The sequence below is a fragment of the Crocodylus porosus genome, unplaced genomic scaffold (assembly GCF_001723895.1).
Source record: "Crocodylus porosus isolate Cpor-Errol unplaced genomic scaffold, CroPor_comp1, whole genome shotgun sequence".
In the NCBI taxonomy this organism is placed as follows: Eukaryota; Metazoa; Chordata; order Crocodylia; family Crocodylidae; genus Crocodylus; species Crocodylus porosus.
The window spans coordinates 13,160,402-13,173,955 of record NW_017728912.1 but is presented as its reverse complement, the minus strand read 5'-3'; the positions used below and the strand labels follow the sequence as shown (position 1 = coordinate 13,173,955).

The 13,554-nt window shown below is 39.2% G+C and overlaps 1 protein-coding gene across 1 annotated transcript in view; it reads left to right on the top strand.

Moving 5' to 3' along the window:
- The window catches only part of LOC109309358 (bifunctional heparan sulfate N-deacetylase/N-sulfotransferase 3), a 128,678-nt gene that overhangs the window by 57,379 nt on the left and 57,745 nt on the right, over positions 1-13,554 (top strand). Inside the window, exons 3-4 of the mRNA XM_019534051.1 lie at positions 676-763; positions 3,896-4,050. Of these exons, the coding sequence (XP_019389596.1) occupies positions 676-763; positions 3,896-4,050 (243 nt within the window). The remainder of the gene's footprint in view (positions 1-675; positions 764-3,895; positions 4,051-13,554) is intronic.

Below are 13,554 nucleotides of genomic sequence, written 5' to 3'. Positions count from 1 at the left end.
TTTCCTGCCATGGCGGGGGGTCGGACTCTATGATCTACTCAGGTCCCTTCTGACCCTAGAAACTATGAAACTATGAAGCTTAATGCATCTGCAACTCTGCCATTCAACTATGCTGGTTTTCTTTTGGGTTCAAAATAGGCTTCAGTTTTCATCTCAGTTCCTTTTCTGCTCTTAAGCAAATTTGCCAGTAAATTTTAAAGAAGAATAAAATATCCTACAACTATACATACATATATATGATGCAAAGAGTATCTAGGAGGGTAGAACTGGGGTAAGTTCAACAGAGTAGGACTCAAGAGGCTGGGCTCTATGTGAACATAGAAAAATCTCTTCTTGCTGTTCCTCCATTTTTCCAACTGTAATATGGGGATAATGATACTAATGTCCCATGTAGAGTGCTTTGAAAGCTACAGATAAAACATAACACAGTAATTTTTACTAGGGGAAGTCTATTATAAGTTTGACCTCCATGAAATGGCATGTAATTTACTTCAGTGCTGCATTTGCTCTTTAATCCTTAAGAAGTGAAGACATTTCATATTATTTAGCTCTGATGAATAAAGATCTCTTTTTATACATGGAAAATGATGAGAATAATTTATAATTAAAAACACAATCCTTATATTACAGTACTATGTTCTTCTGCATCTGATGCACTTTTTACGTTTATTTCAGGCCCTTCTTGATACTCAGAATCTTTTGCGATCTCAGATTACAAATTTTACTTTCAACCTGGGATTTTCTGGGAAGTTTTATCACACAGGTAAGAATTAAAAATTATAATAATTTATATTTTGGTTATTAGTATTCTTGAAAGTGTAAAGGATGTAGAAATGACTGTAATAATATAGTATCGCTTTATTATTCAGAATAAGAAATAGGGAAATGGCCTTTTTTTTTTTTTTAGAATAAAGTTTTACATATAGTATTTAAATACGTATTTACAGTTTTCCTATACTTTATATTTTAATAAAACTGATACAATTTATGTAAATTATGCTGCATATATTTATACTGTGCCCTGATAGATTAGATACACATTTTAAGCATAGTAAGATATGCTTAAAATGTTCTAAAAATTGTTAAGAATCCATTCAACTTTCATAATGTTATGATTCAGGTATGCATGTAAACTATTTGTTCCATTGCCTTCCACTTTCCCTTTATTTCTTGATATGTTTTGTAATTTAACAAAGTAATTTCCATAGAAAGCTAGGTAAGTAATATTTTCGGAACTTTACATATGAAAGCTTTTGACAAAACCAGAGAGTTAAACCATTTATGGTCACTTTGGTGGATACTCTAAATCAAAGATAGCCAACCTGCAATATGCATGTCACAAGTGACACAGGCAGTCTGTGTGTGTGGCATATAGCAGACTGGGGAGGGGACAGGCATCACACTGGCAGATAGAGCAGGAAGCAGAAAGAACAGAAGATGGGGCACAGGTCAGAAAGCAGATTGGAAGACTGGACAAGGGAAGGAGATAGCATGGCATTTGGGGATTGAGGAGGGTGTGGGCATAATTTGTGGCACACCAGCCAAAAGACTGTCAGTTTGACCAAATAATATGTCTGTTTCAGAAAGAAGGTGAAAACACCTTGAGTGATATAGAGCTTGAGTGGAGTAAAGCCTAACAGTGTATTATTATCTGGCACTGTCCTGCAATAAGAAAGAAGCAATGTGGCCTTTTCACCTAAATTTCCATGTTTTAGATGATACTTATAATTTTCCCTTGTTCTCCCTCCCCGCCATCATTCTGGAAAAATTTGGAACTCTGTTGAACAGAGGAACACAATCTGTGATGGTTAATCTTGTTTGGTTTATGGAGAATTTTGTATGTTAAAGGACCACAGATTTCACCTTTCATATTGCCAGTTGTTATAGCAGCTTAAATTGGTGAAATAGCAACAAAAAAAAACCAAAACAAAATGTATGCAGGCAAACTAAAGTAGCTGTATAAATAGGAATGGGGGGAATGAGTCATTAAGTTGGGGAAAAATAGAATATGGCCCTCAGCGATCAAGAGCATAAAAGACAACACAAGTTCATGTCAGACTTGAAGAAACAGGCACTGTACCTTTAAGAGGCTACACTGTCCTTCCTAAAACTCCTTTTTGGTAAGGGCAGCTGTCCTGCAGGTTGGTAGTACAAACTGGCTCACATTGCAGTGGTAAATTAGTAGAGACTGTCTCCTCTGTAGTAAACCCTATACTATTTAGGGTTTGTCTCCTTTTTGAGTTGCTCATCCTCTTTTTGCTTGCCTGGTTAGTTTTAGCCAGTTAGTTACTTTGCTGGCATGTGTAAAAAGCATAGTCCCATAATTACTATAGTCCTGGACTCTTGATGTTGGATCACCCCTGAAATGGCCATATTGTGAAACTGACAAAACGACTAGCTTTAATAGAGTCCTAAAGTCTAATGATCCCAGACAGATGGCTGCATCATTACATCTGACTGCCCCCATTTTATCCTTTTTCACATGTTTCTCTAGCTCTGTTCTCTCTGATGGAGAGAGGGTAAAATTCTGGATGGCAAAGGAATAAATCTGACATGATTCACTGATGAGAAGAGGAAGATATGAAGGGGATAGAATGTTAATTGGGGCAGAGATGAATTGAGGCATAAATGGGGATAGAGTGCTAGAGACAGCACAATACATCTGGTGCACAAAATAGAGTACTGGAAAGTTTTGTAAGGAAAGAAGTCAGAACAATAAAAAGGTGAATAAACTAGTTACATTTGGTGTCAAATTATAATGGCAACATGATGCTTGGAGAAAGACCTGAAGCAAGATATTTAAATGTGTGTGGTTTATGGGAAATATACAAAAGGAGAAAATAGCAATTGGACATACCAAGAGTTCTGTTAAACCACAGCGAACAAAATGAAGCAACAATTAGTCTCATATAAGATACCCTGAAGAGGCTGGTAGGAGAATGCTACAGAATAGCTAGAGTTAGTGGTCTCAACCTTTCCAGTCAGGGCATCCCTCCCCAACTTGAATGTGGCAGCACCACTGTTGTTCTCAGCTTGCCTCAGTGGTTCTCAACTGGGTGTCACCATGCTGGTAAAACTGCTCTGCATGCCTACTGTACAGCCAGACCGGGAAGGACTATGGCTCAAGTGTGTACCCTCCTGCCTCCTTAGAGTTCTCTGCTAGTCCTAAAAGCAGGCAGGAGGGCCAGCTGATACTGCCATCCTTCCCAGTCCAACCCTACGCGGTATCTCCTGGAGTCAGCAGCATGCAGGGCAGGTGGAACCGACCCAGGAATTTCTGTTTTTGGAAGGAGCATGGGGTGGGGGGCACACTGGGAAGGGCTACAGCTTGAGCTGGCTCTCCTGTCTGCTGTAGGGGCTATCAGGGAATCCTAATGCAGGAGGATTGCACGTGTCACAGCCCTGCACATGGGGCAGTTTTACCTGGCCCACACTGCAATACTTGCAATGTGGCACCCTGGCTGAGAGCCACTGTCTCAGGTAATGTAAAAAGGATAATAGAACTGATTGCAGGGATGATCTGGATAAAGAATCCTGAAAAGGATTCGTAAACACTTTCTCTTAACCTCTTTATACACCACCTTCTACATAGGTTATTTTGCTAATAGGTTATCTCCGCCCCCCACCCCCACATAGTACTGTCGTCTAACTGGTCAAATGAAAATACAATGCTGAACTACTTAATTGAGATCTATCTAACAGAAGCTGGGTGGTGCTTTATTTTTTTTTAATGATTTTAACGTATTTAGGAGGTTTTAAAACTCTTACTTGCAATCATTTTGAAATAATATTTTATACATCACATTTTATATGACTAATATTCAGCTTATTTTTTCCTAACGATTTTAACCCTGTAACAAAACTGGAGATATTGTTCTTGGGGATTTCTTTGCAGGAACAGAAGAAGAGGATGAAGGTGATGACCTGTTGTTGGGGTCAGTGGATGAATTCTGGTGGTTTCCCCATATGTGGAGTCACATGCAGCCTCATCTTTTCCATAATGAGTCTTCACTAGTGGAGCAGATGATTCTCAACAAAAAATTTGCATTAGTAAGTAACATCTGTGCATTGTGTACTGAGTAGAACTGGGCAGGAGCTATAATTTTTCTTTTATGGGAAATTCTGTTATTAAAAGATTTGTTTTTCCAGTACCCGAAAATAAATTAAATTTTATATACGGTGAACTGTAAAATAATAATAAGTTTAGGTCAACTGAAACAGTCTGTTACTATAAAACTGAAATCTTTTATTCTGATTTAGGTATTTTTATTATAAGTAATAACTTACAAGAGGGCTGTCCATGCAGCAGGGGGAAGTGAAGGAAGAAATGTGCTGCCCAACCACCCGAAGGGTTAGCATGCAACCTATGGGCTCCTTTCTGTTGGGATGTCAGAGATGCATGCATGTTTGGTGGTGGGCAGGGTGCCTGTGCTCTATGGTGGGGGACAGAGATGGGCTGCCCATATGGCATGTGGGTGGCACACATGGCTGGGAGACAAGTGGGGTGGTACACAGTTCAGTGGGGGAGCCAGGCTGAGCCAGGCAGCCTCTGAAGTACATGTGGCAAGGACAAGGAGGTGTGTTGCACTGCCCATGTAGTGGGAGAGAGCTGGGGGAAAGCCATGCTGGGGTGCCCATGTGGCAGGAGATAACATAGGGGGCTGGCCACGCATGGTCTCCAGCTGCCTGGAAGCTGGCTTACAGTATCTTTGGTTTATATGTAAAATACACTTTGCCATGAAAAGCTGTTTGAAATGAAAACTCAAAACATTTCACTTCACTAACATTTAAATATTATCAGAATTTTTTTTATATTTATCTATGAAATGTCATTGGAAAAAAACACGTTTTTTTGAAAGTGGGTATTGGAATGAAGACTTAATTTGATTAACTATAGTCCAAGTCTGCCACATTTGGAACTTTTAAAAGAATTTTCTGCTATGAAATCTAGTAAAGCGTTTCATGTTCCCTAGCCCTGTCTGTTATGGCCACAGAGAAAATACCATCTTCATCCTCTCTATAATGAGCCTTCAAGAATTTGAAAACTGATATCGATCCCTGCCTCAGTCTTCTCTCCTCCAGACAAAATAACCCTATCTCTGTCAGTCTTTTCTTACAAGTCATGCTTCCCAGGCCTCTTATCATGTGTGCTGCTCTCTGCTGTATTTTTCCAATCAGTCCAAATGCTTCTTGAAGTGGGGGGCCCAAAACTGGAGATGGTGAGGCCTCATTAATGTTGAGTAGAGTGGAAGAATCATTTCCCTTGATTTGTGACACTCCTGTTACTACCACTGAGTAGGAACATCTATATGAGACGCTACTGTGCAATAGTTACTGTGCATTTATTTAGTACTTGTATAATCGGCGTTACTGTACAGTAGCACCAGCGAATGCCTTTTTAGTAACACTACTGCGCAGTAGCCTAATAATATAATGCAGTAGCATATTAGCACTGTTTGTGCTGGGACATGCTACTGCACAGTATTATTCAGCTACTGCTCAGTTAGTATCTCGTGTAGATGCACCCAGTATGCTGTTGGCCTGTTTTTGCAACAAGAGCACACTGTTGGCTGTTATTCATCTTATGGTATACTGGAATCCCCAAGTCCTTCTCTGTAGTACTGCAGCCTAGCTAATCATTCCCCACTCTCTAATTGTGCATCCAGTTATTTTGTCCCAAGTGCAGGACTTTGCACTTGTCCTTGTTGAGTCTCATCTGGCTGATTGCAGGTCATTTCTCTAGTCTATCCAGATCATTCTGGATCTTAGCCCTGCCCTACAGAGCATCTACAGTTCCACCCAACTTGCTGTCATCTGCAGATTTGCTAAGTGTGCACTCAATCCCAACATCCTTTTGTTAATGAAGATGTTACTATCAGACCAAGGACAGACTCCTGGGGATTATGATGGGAGTTTCTCTGCAGAATCCCCCTGTCAGCCTGGAGGTTATGACCGCCTCAATCCCAACATCCTTAACATTAATGAAGATGTTAAGCAATATCAGACTCAGGACATACCGCTGGGGACTTGATGTCTTCTCCCAACTAGACATTGAGCCATTGATGACTACTTGTTGAGTGCAATGACCCAACCAGTTGTATATCCAGTTTATAGGACTTTTGTCTAGTATGTATTTCTGTTGCTTGTTAATGAGAATGTTATGGAGACAGGGTCAAAAGCCTTGCTGAAGCCAAGAATGTTGCATCTACTGCTCTCCCCCATCCACAGAGCCTGTCACCCTATAGAAGGAAATCAGATTGGTCAGGCCTGACTTGCTCTTGGTGAATCTATGCTGGCTGTTTTTGATCACCTTGTTCTCCTCTAGGTGCTTCACGGTAAATTCCTTGAGGACCTGCTTCATAATTTTTCCAGGTATTGAGGTCAGACTGACTGGTCTGTAGTTTCCCAGATCCTCCTTCTTCCCCTTCTTAAAGATAGGCACTGTGTATTTGCCCTTTTCCACTCATCCAGGAACTGAGTTAAATTCCATGAGTTCTCAAACAGGATAGCAAATGGCTCTGAAATTACTTCAGGCAATTCCTCAGGGCTGCATGACATCCAGCTCTGCCAGACTGAAACTGTAGCTTTTTTAAGTAATCGTTCTGCCATTACTTTAAGATGTTTGACTCCTTTCCTCTCTTTGCTGCCAACTGCGCTCATCATCTGGTAGCTGCCCCTATTTGTGAAGACTCAAGTAAAAAAGGCATTAAATACTTCAGCCTTTCTGCATTGCCTGTAACTAGACTACCTTCTGCATTCCATAAGGACCCACAGTTTCTTTAACCTTCCTCTTACTTTTGACATATTTATAGAATCCTTTTTACTGCCTCTCATATCCTGTGTCAGTTGCATCTGAAATCATTCCTTGGCCTTCCTCATTTTCTCATTTTCTCCCTACATATCTGTGTGATACTCATATTCTTCCCTAGTATATGTTTATATTTTTACAGCAAGAATCTGACAAAAAAGTTACTGTAGTGAGAATCTGAGAAAACACAAACAACCATGCAGGCATGAGCATGCAGGCATAGATATGTGCTTGATGTTATTCCGTAACTTGGTTACACGCGGTTTTACACATGCATGTCATACATTATTCTGTTCATAGAACTGAATGCTGCTGATTTTGAACTGTGATATTCTGATATGAAACGCATCTTATTATTTAACATGGGTTAAAACCATATGTATTTTCACTATTTAAGAATTCATTATAGGCTAAATTATGCTTCACCTTGTTACCTTGTGTGGGAGGATTAGATAAGTGGTGGCAGAGAAGCACAGGAAGCAGTTCTCTCATAACACATTCATACATGTGCTAGTCATAATTTGGCTCTCAGAGCTGGAACATATATAGAAAATGAGGTGAAATTAGCACTACTGAAGCCCCAGACAGATTTGTTTTAGTTAACTTTTAGTGCAAAGAGTAAACATAAATTACTGTGGTATATTAATAAAATTTATATTCCGAACAAAAATATAAAAGCAAGGTCAAGAGTCCAGCCAAGTCATTCCACCTAGTGTGGTTAAAGTGTGGCAATGACTCCAAGAGAGTGATGTAATTCTCATAGAATTGTGGAAAAATATGGCTGGAAGGGTTCTTAGGAGGTCATCTAGACCAGGAGCCCCTACCCCTGTCCTAAACACTGACACGGAGCCAGGCAACCTAGCCGGGCAATGGCAGCCAACCACATCCTGCCCCACTTTGCTTTTACCCTAAATCTCTTTGCTGAACCCCTGATGACCTGTCACAGACACTCAGGGTTCTGTAGAATGCTGTTTGGAAACCACTGATCTACACCTTAAGGCAAGCTCTATCTAAACCATCTCCTCCAAAAGTTTGATTTAAAAAAAAATCTTTTAACGATGGGAACTCCACAGGCTCTCTAGGTAATCTGTTCCAATGCTTACCCATGCTCATAGTGAGTGCTTCCTACTATACAGCCTACATTTCCCTTGCTGCAGTTTAAAATTGTGACTTCTTCTCCAGTCTACTTGAGCAACATTATCGCCATCATTGTTATAACCACCCTTCATGTACTTGAAGACTATTAGCAAATCCCCCCTCAACCTCATATTCACCAGAGTAAATAATCCCATTTCTTCCAATCTTTCCTTGAAAGCTGTGTTTCCTAGACTTCTAATTATTCCTGTTGTTCTCTGCAGAATGCTTTCTAGTCATATCTGGCCATCTTTGAATCCCCAGTCTTAATAACCAAGTATTGATTCACATCTGGGTTGGCTGGTTGTAGCCTGGATTTCAAATTCTGAACAGGGCTCAAACTCTGGAACTAGAAAAGACACCTTAATAATTAGCCACTCTGAGTCCCAGTTCAACCAAAATATTTTGTATAAATCAGCAGTATGCCCTTCCTGGAATATTATATTCACTTCAGGCACTGTATCTCAAAAATATATTACAGAAATAGAAGAAATTCAGGCACAAGAATGATCAGAGCTATATGAAAAATGCACATATTGAAAGAGACTGAAAATATTAAGACCCTTCTTTAGAGATGAGGTGAATGAGAGGGGAAGTAATGAAACATAACAAAAATGTCCAGGGTTATTTTAGTATTTTAAAAATGTTTTGAAAGGTATATAAACCCTCATGCATACGGAAATAAGTCAATCTTTAACTATTTGAAGTTAGGAGGAAATTTTTGCTGGCATCTTTTTCAAAAGCAGCTGGTATGGTGTCTGTTAGAGATAGGATATTGGCCTGACAGATCAGTACTCTAATCCTTTTTTCGCAATTTCTAGTTCCAAAGATGATTTGAAGATGGACTGAGGTATGACAGACAGTTGAGGTTTGAGGTGATAAAGATAGATTTAGATTTTTTTAAATCTTACCTGTAACAATATATATCTGTTACTATATATTTATATGTATGTGTGTGTGTGTACATATATACATACATATACATACACATATATATATGTGTGTGTATGTATTGTATAAAACTACATAATATTCTTTCATTTGTATATATATACGGACCTTTCCCCAGTGGAGAGAAAGAAGTTTGTTTATAAACTGAATATTGATTAAGAATCCTACACTTCACTAGAAATGGTTTGTTTTAACCAACTACAAATAGACAGCATGAGTCAGATCTATGACAGATCTCAGAACTCTTTGCTATGTACTCTGAAAGTGGAAAGCAACCAAAATGAGTAGCATGTCCAACTTAGCTAATTTACTCAGTGTTAGAAGGTTGGTATAGCAAATCCTGTGGTACTATCTTTCTATCTAGTTCATGGAGTCCTGCTATAGTAAGGAAGGTGTGTTCAGAGAATTTAATGTCCATCTCATCCCTGTGTACTATAACAGTTCCTGAGGAGTGGTTAGCAACTAGTACAATATAGAGAAACTTCAGATTGCTTGAAGGCACAAGGTGTGCTGGATGCATGGGATGGCCTCTAGAATCTGCCCTTAAGTATGAAGTGCTGAAGTCTACTTAGTCCTCCCTCATTCTGGCAAGTTTGGATGGAAATCTTCTGCATGAGTTTTATATAGGTATATAAGTAAGGATTGTGGGCCTAATTTAAAAAATAGGAGGTCTGCATGCAGTGGGGCTAGGAAATAAGGACCTTTATGGTCATAAAAAACTATAAAGCATCGGTCAGTTTATTAAACCACCATCACTTTTTCTAATACTGTTTTCTCTTGGTTTCTGAAAGGCCAGGAATGTGTAGGTATAGTTTGAAATGTGAAATTTTGATCACAAGGGAACTTAATATAATGTAATTAAAAACCAGCATATTGACTAAAGTGGTAGTAGGCCATATCTACACATTACACTTAAGGTGTGATTAAGCAGTTAATCATGCCTTAAATTGTGATTCAGCCACACATTCAATCAATTAATGGCATGATAAAACAAGGATTAAGCTACAACATTATTCCACAAAAAATATGTAATACATTATGGCTTGTTCTTATCACAGCATTAATTGAAGTATGGCCAGGTGTTCCTCTGTGGCTGGAAGCCCCATCAGTTGACATGGCTCCTGGGTGCAGGGGTTCACCACCTGCTGTGAGTCCCATTAGCTGTGGGGCAAGAGTGCAAAACTGCAGTCCCACGCCCCGCCTTTCACTGGCTATAAGGCATAAATAATTTCACCGGATGCTGGATCCCAGTCACACTTACTGCTAGGTACATGTGGCATGGCAGGAGACATGATTGTGTGACTTTTGCTTCAGATCCTATCACGCATTTACCTCAACATCTAGAGAGGCCCTTAGATGACTAGCACAGATTCTTATATGAATGTGCCTGAGTCTAAAATAGCCATGGGTTTTGCAATTACAAATTTAAAACCAAAAAGGAAAAAAAGAGAGGTTTTGGCAAACCATTTCTTTTCATAACTTAAAACAATCAGTGATGTCCCTAACCAAGTGTGTGTGTCATACATAAAGTTGATTCAACTAAGTAGTTGTTAAACTTGTATGGGGTTAACTTGGACTGACGTGCCCTGGAGTAAACATTTCAGTCAAAATTAGAACCATGCTAGTTTAAAAATCACTTAGTCCAGTGTGCTTTATGTATCTGCAAGTTCCACTGGAGCTTGAATAAGCTATGGTACACTTCAAGCTGAAAACATTAAAACTGAACAAGGACCACTGGGATTATAGTCCAAGCTACACGGTACTGAAAATATTGGGTTAGAATAAATGGTATGTACTTTGATTTCAACTTAATTCTCAGGTCAAGCTGATTCATGTTTTCCTCATCATTTTATTAATGCTTTAAATATTTTACATTGATAGTCATGTTTAAAAATGCTTTTAATGAAGTGACTCTGTTACACTTGCTTTCCCACAGAGTAAGGGTGTTTGCCTTCCTCTGTAGCTGGAGGCATGGCCTCCTTCCTTGGATCTCTTGAGCATATTTTAACAGTTCTCTCAGCAGGAAGGCGTTGGCCACTATTGTCCCCCTGATTTGGTGGTGGCAGGTTAGGGTATTATGCCTTGTGGTTTGTGAGGGTTGACTATGTAGTTGTATTAATAGGTCAGACAATGGATTTGTATAGGAAGGTTTGGGTGATAGGCATGATCCTGATTCTGGTGGGGGGTTGAACAAGATGACCTCTGGAGATCCCTTCTAGCCCTACTTTTCTGTTCTATGAAAATGCGCACCTTTAAAATCTGTACAGTCTGTAAAATGATTGGCATCAGAAGCACAGTGCTTGAGAAATAATAAGGACACTATTACATAGGAAAAACAATAGGCTTATAATTATAAAGATTTTAATTAAATTGCACATTTGTATTGCATATTGGTGAGAGCTCCAGAAATCCCTTAAAAATTCAGACTTTTGTTTAGAGCTGGATAAAGAAAATTAAATGGAACATTAGAGAATACAGTCTCAGATATTTCTATAAAGTTTATTCTTTGTGGTGCTTTTGCATGCTCAAGTGAAGTAGAAAAGATTAAGATAAGAGAAAAGGGAATTGAAACATCCATAATGGAATTAAGTAGTTTAAAGTGGTATAACTGATTGTGTTTCCATCTTTTATCTTCACATGCACTGAAATCAATGGATGAAATCCTATACTATTTACATACTGTTGAAATACATTTTCATTACACACTTTGCCTCTATAGTAGTGAATCAGACATATTATATTTTATATATATAATATGTAGCGTAATTGATGGTATGTTGTATAGTTCCTACTGGCAAGACTTTTGGGTGTCTGTAAAGCCCCCTGTAAACTAAGCAGGCTATGCCATCAGTTTGCAGTTGTATGTGCTATAAGTTGTCAAGGGAACATATATTTTAATTAAATAAAGTAAGTTATTGGGATTTTGAAAAATTGCTGCCTCTTTAAACCAGGTTATTTTTTTTACCAGCCTCACTTAGCTAGGATGAAACACTTACCATGATGAAAAATAGCTTGCTTTCTTTACAGATTTTGTGAGAGGTAAGCATTTCTTTGGGTAATATCTTTTACTGGACCAGCTGCATGGTGGGGATGGAGTTAGACAAGCATTTAAATGCAAGACATTCTTCAGGTCTGAGGGAAAAAGAATATGTTGGCCTAGTAAAATATATCACCCTAAAAAAACCTTCCCTCTTGCATAATTCCTAAACCATCACAGCTACAAATTCTACAACTTTAAGATCTGATTTCCTAGAGTCTTCCAGTCTACAAGAAAACATTTTGCATTCCACTGAGAATCTTTTCTTTCCAACGGAATGAACCTTACTTTTGTAGCCTTCCAGCATTGTGATATAATAGATTTGTAGCATTTTATTTAGAGAAAACCTAGCCTAGACTAAGCCTTAATTGTTTGAGCTTGAACTGCTTGAAAGATTAATCAAAGAGGCAGATGTAAAGCATCAAGAATTCACTGATGTATTTATGTGTGTGTATGGTACCTTAGGCAAATGGTTGCACAAGAAATTCGCTCAAAGAAGGGTGTTTATGCCGAAAGCTTACGAAGGACTTTTTCAGCTGGTTAGTTGGTCTAAAAAAAGATATCACATCTACCCAAAGAACCTTGCCTGCACAAGAAATGTGATTTGCACCCTTCACACCTTTAAGGGCACCTGAGCCTCAAAGAGAATTCATTCCACAGGCACAGAAAGCATTAGCTCTGACTTTACACCCCCTCCATTGGTTCTGTCCATTGGGCACCTGATGGCTCAGAGGACTAATGAGCCCTTCACTTTTAGGTCAGAAATTGGAACGTTGCCCTAGCAAGAACTGACAAAAAAGCAGTTACTATTTTGTGGCTCACTGTAGACTATGGGTACAAGCAGAGTTACAGTTAGATTGACCGTTAGGGGTTAAGTTGATCTAAGTGACAGTCTGTACGGACTTCAGGGAGGTTAAATTGGGCAAAAAATGGCTGGCTTGATTTAACTTAGTTCACCTAAGGAGGTGAACTAAGTTAGATAGGAATTGGGTTATCCCGATCTTCTAAACCTCTGCACACATTTGGACCATCTGTGGGTGCACTTTTCTGATCCTCCTACACCATGACTGAGCTGTTTTTAGCCTCCCAGTACCTCCCCCTCATGATGGACACCCCCCACCCACACACCCAGCAGCCCACTCCTCCCCAGCTCCCACCCTGACTTACTTAAATCAGGTTTCCCATGTGAATCCTGGCACCAGTGAACACACACGCCACACATGATCTACAGTCACATGGCTTAAAGCAAGCCACATGATCATAGATCGGGTATGATGACCATGTACATGTGTCCTGTGTAAAAGAGCTAGTAGTCTAGGTCCAGCCCCTGGTGGATAAGTGGTCACAAAAATAATTCCCTGTCAGTTAGGAGCATTATTGGCAGTTGCAGTCCAGCAACTAGGGAAAGTGACTTCAGAAAATGAAGTGCCATTTCACTGAAAAAGGTTATCGGGGTTAAGGAATGTTAGCAAAATATATTGAAGAAATTTGCTCTGCTACAGCCACTGCTGTTTTGTGGATAAAAAGCAAGTTTCATTCTTCAGGGATGTCAATATGCCAGCATCTGCAAGCACTAAATTTACTACAAAAGAAAAAAATGTATAAAAACCAGTAAGAAAAATGA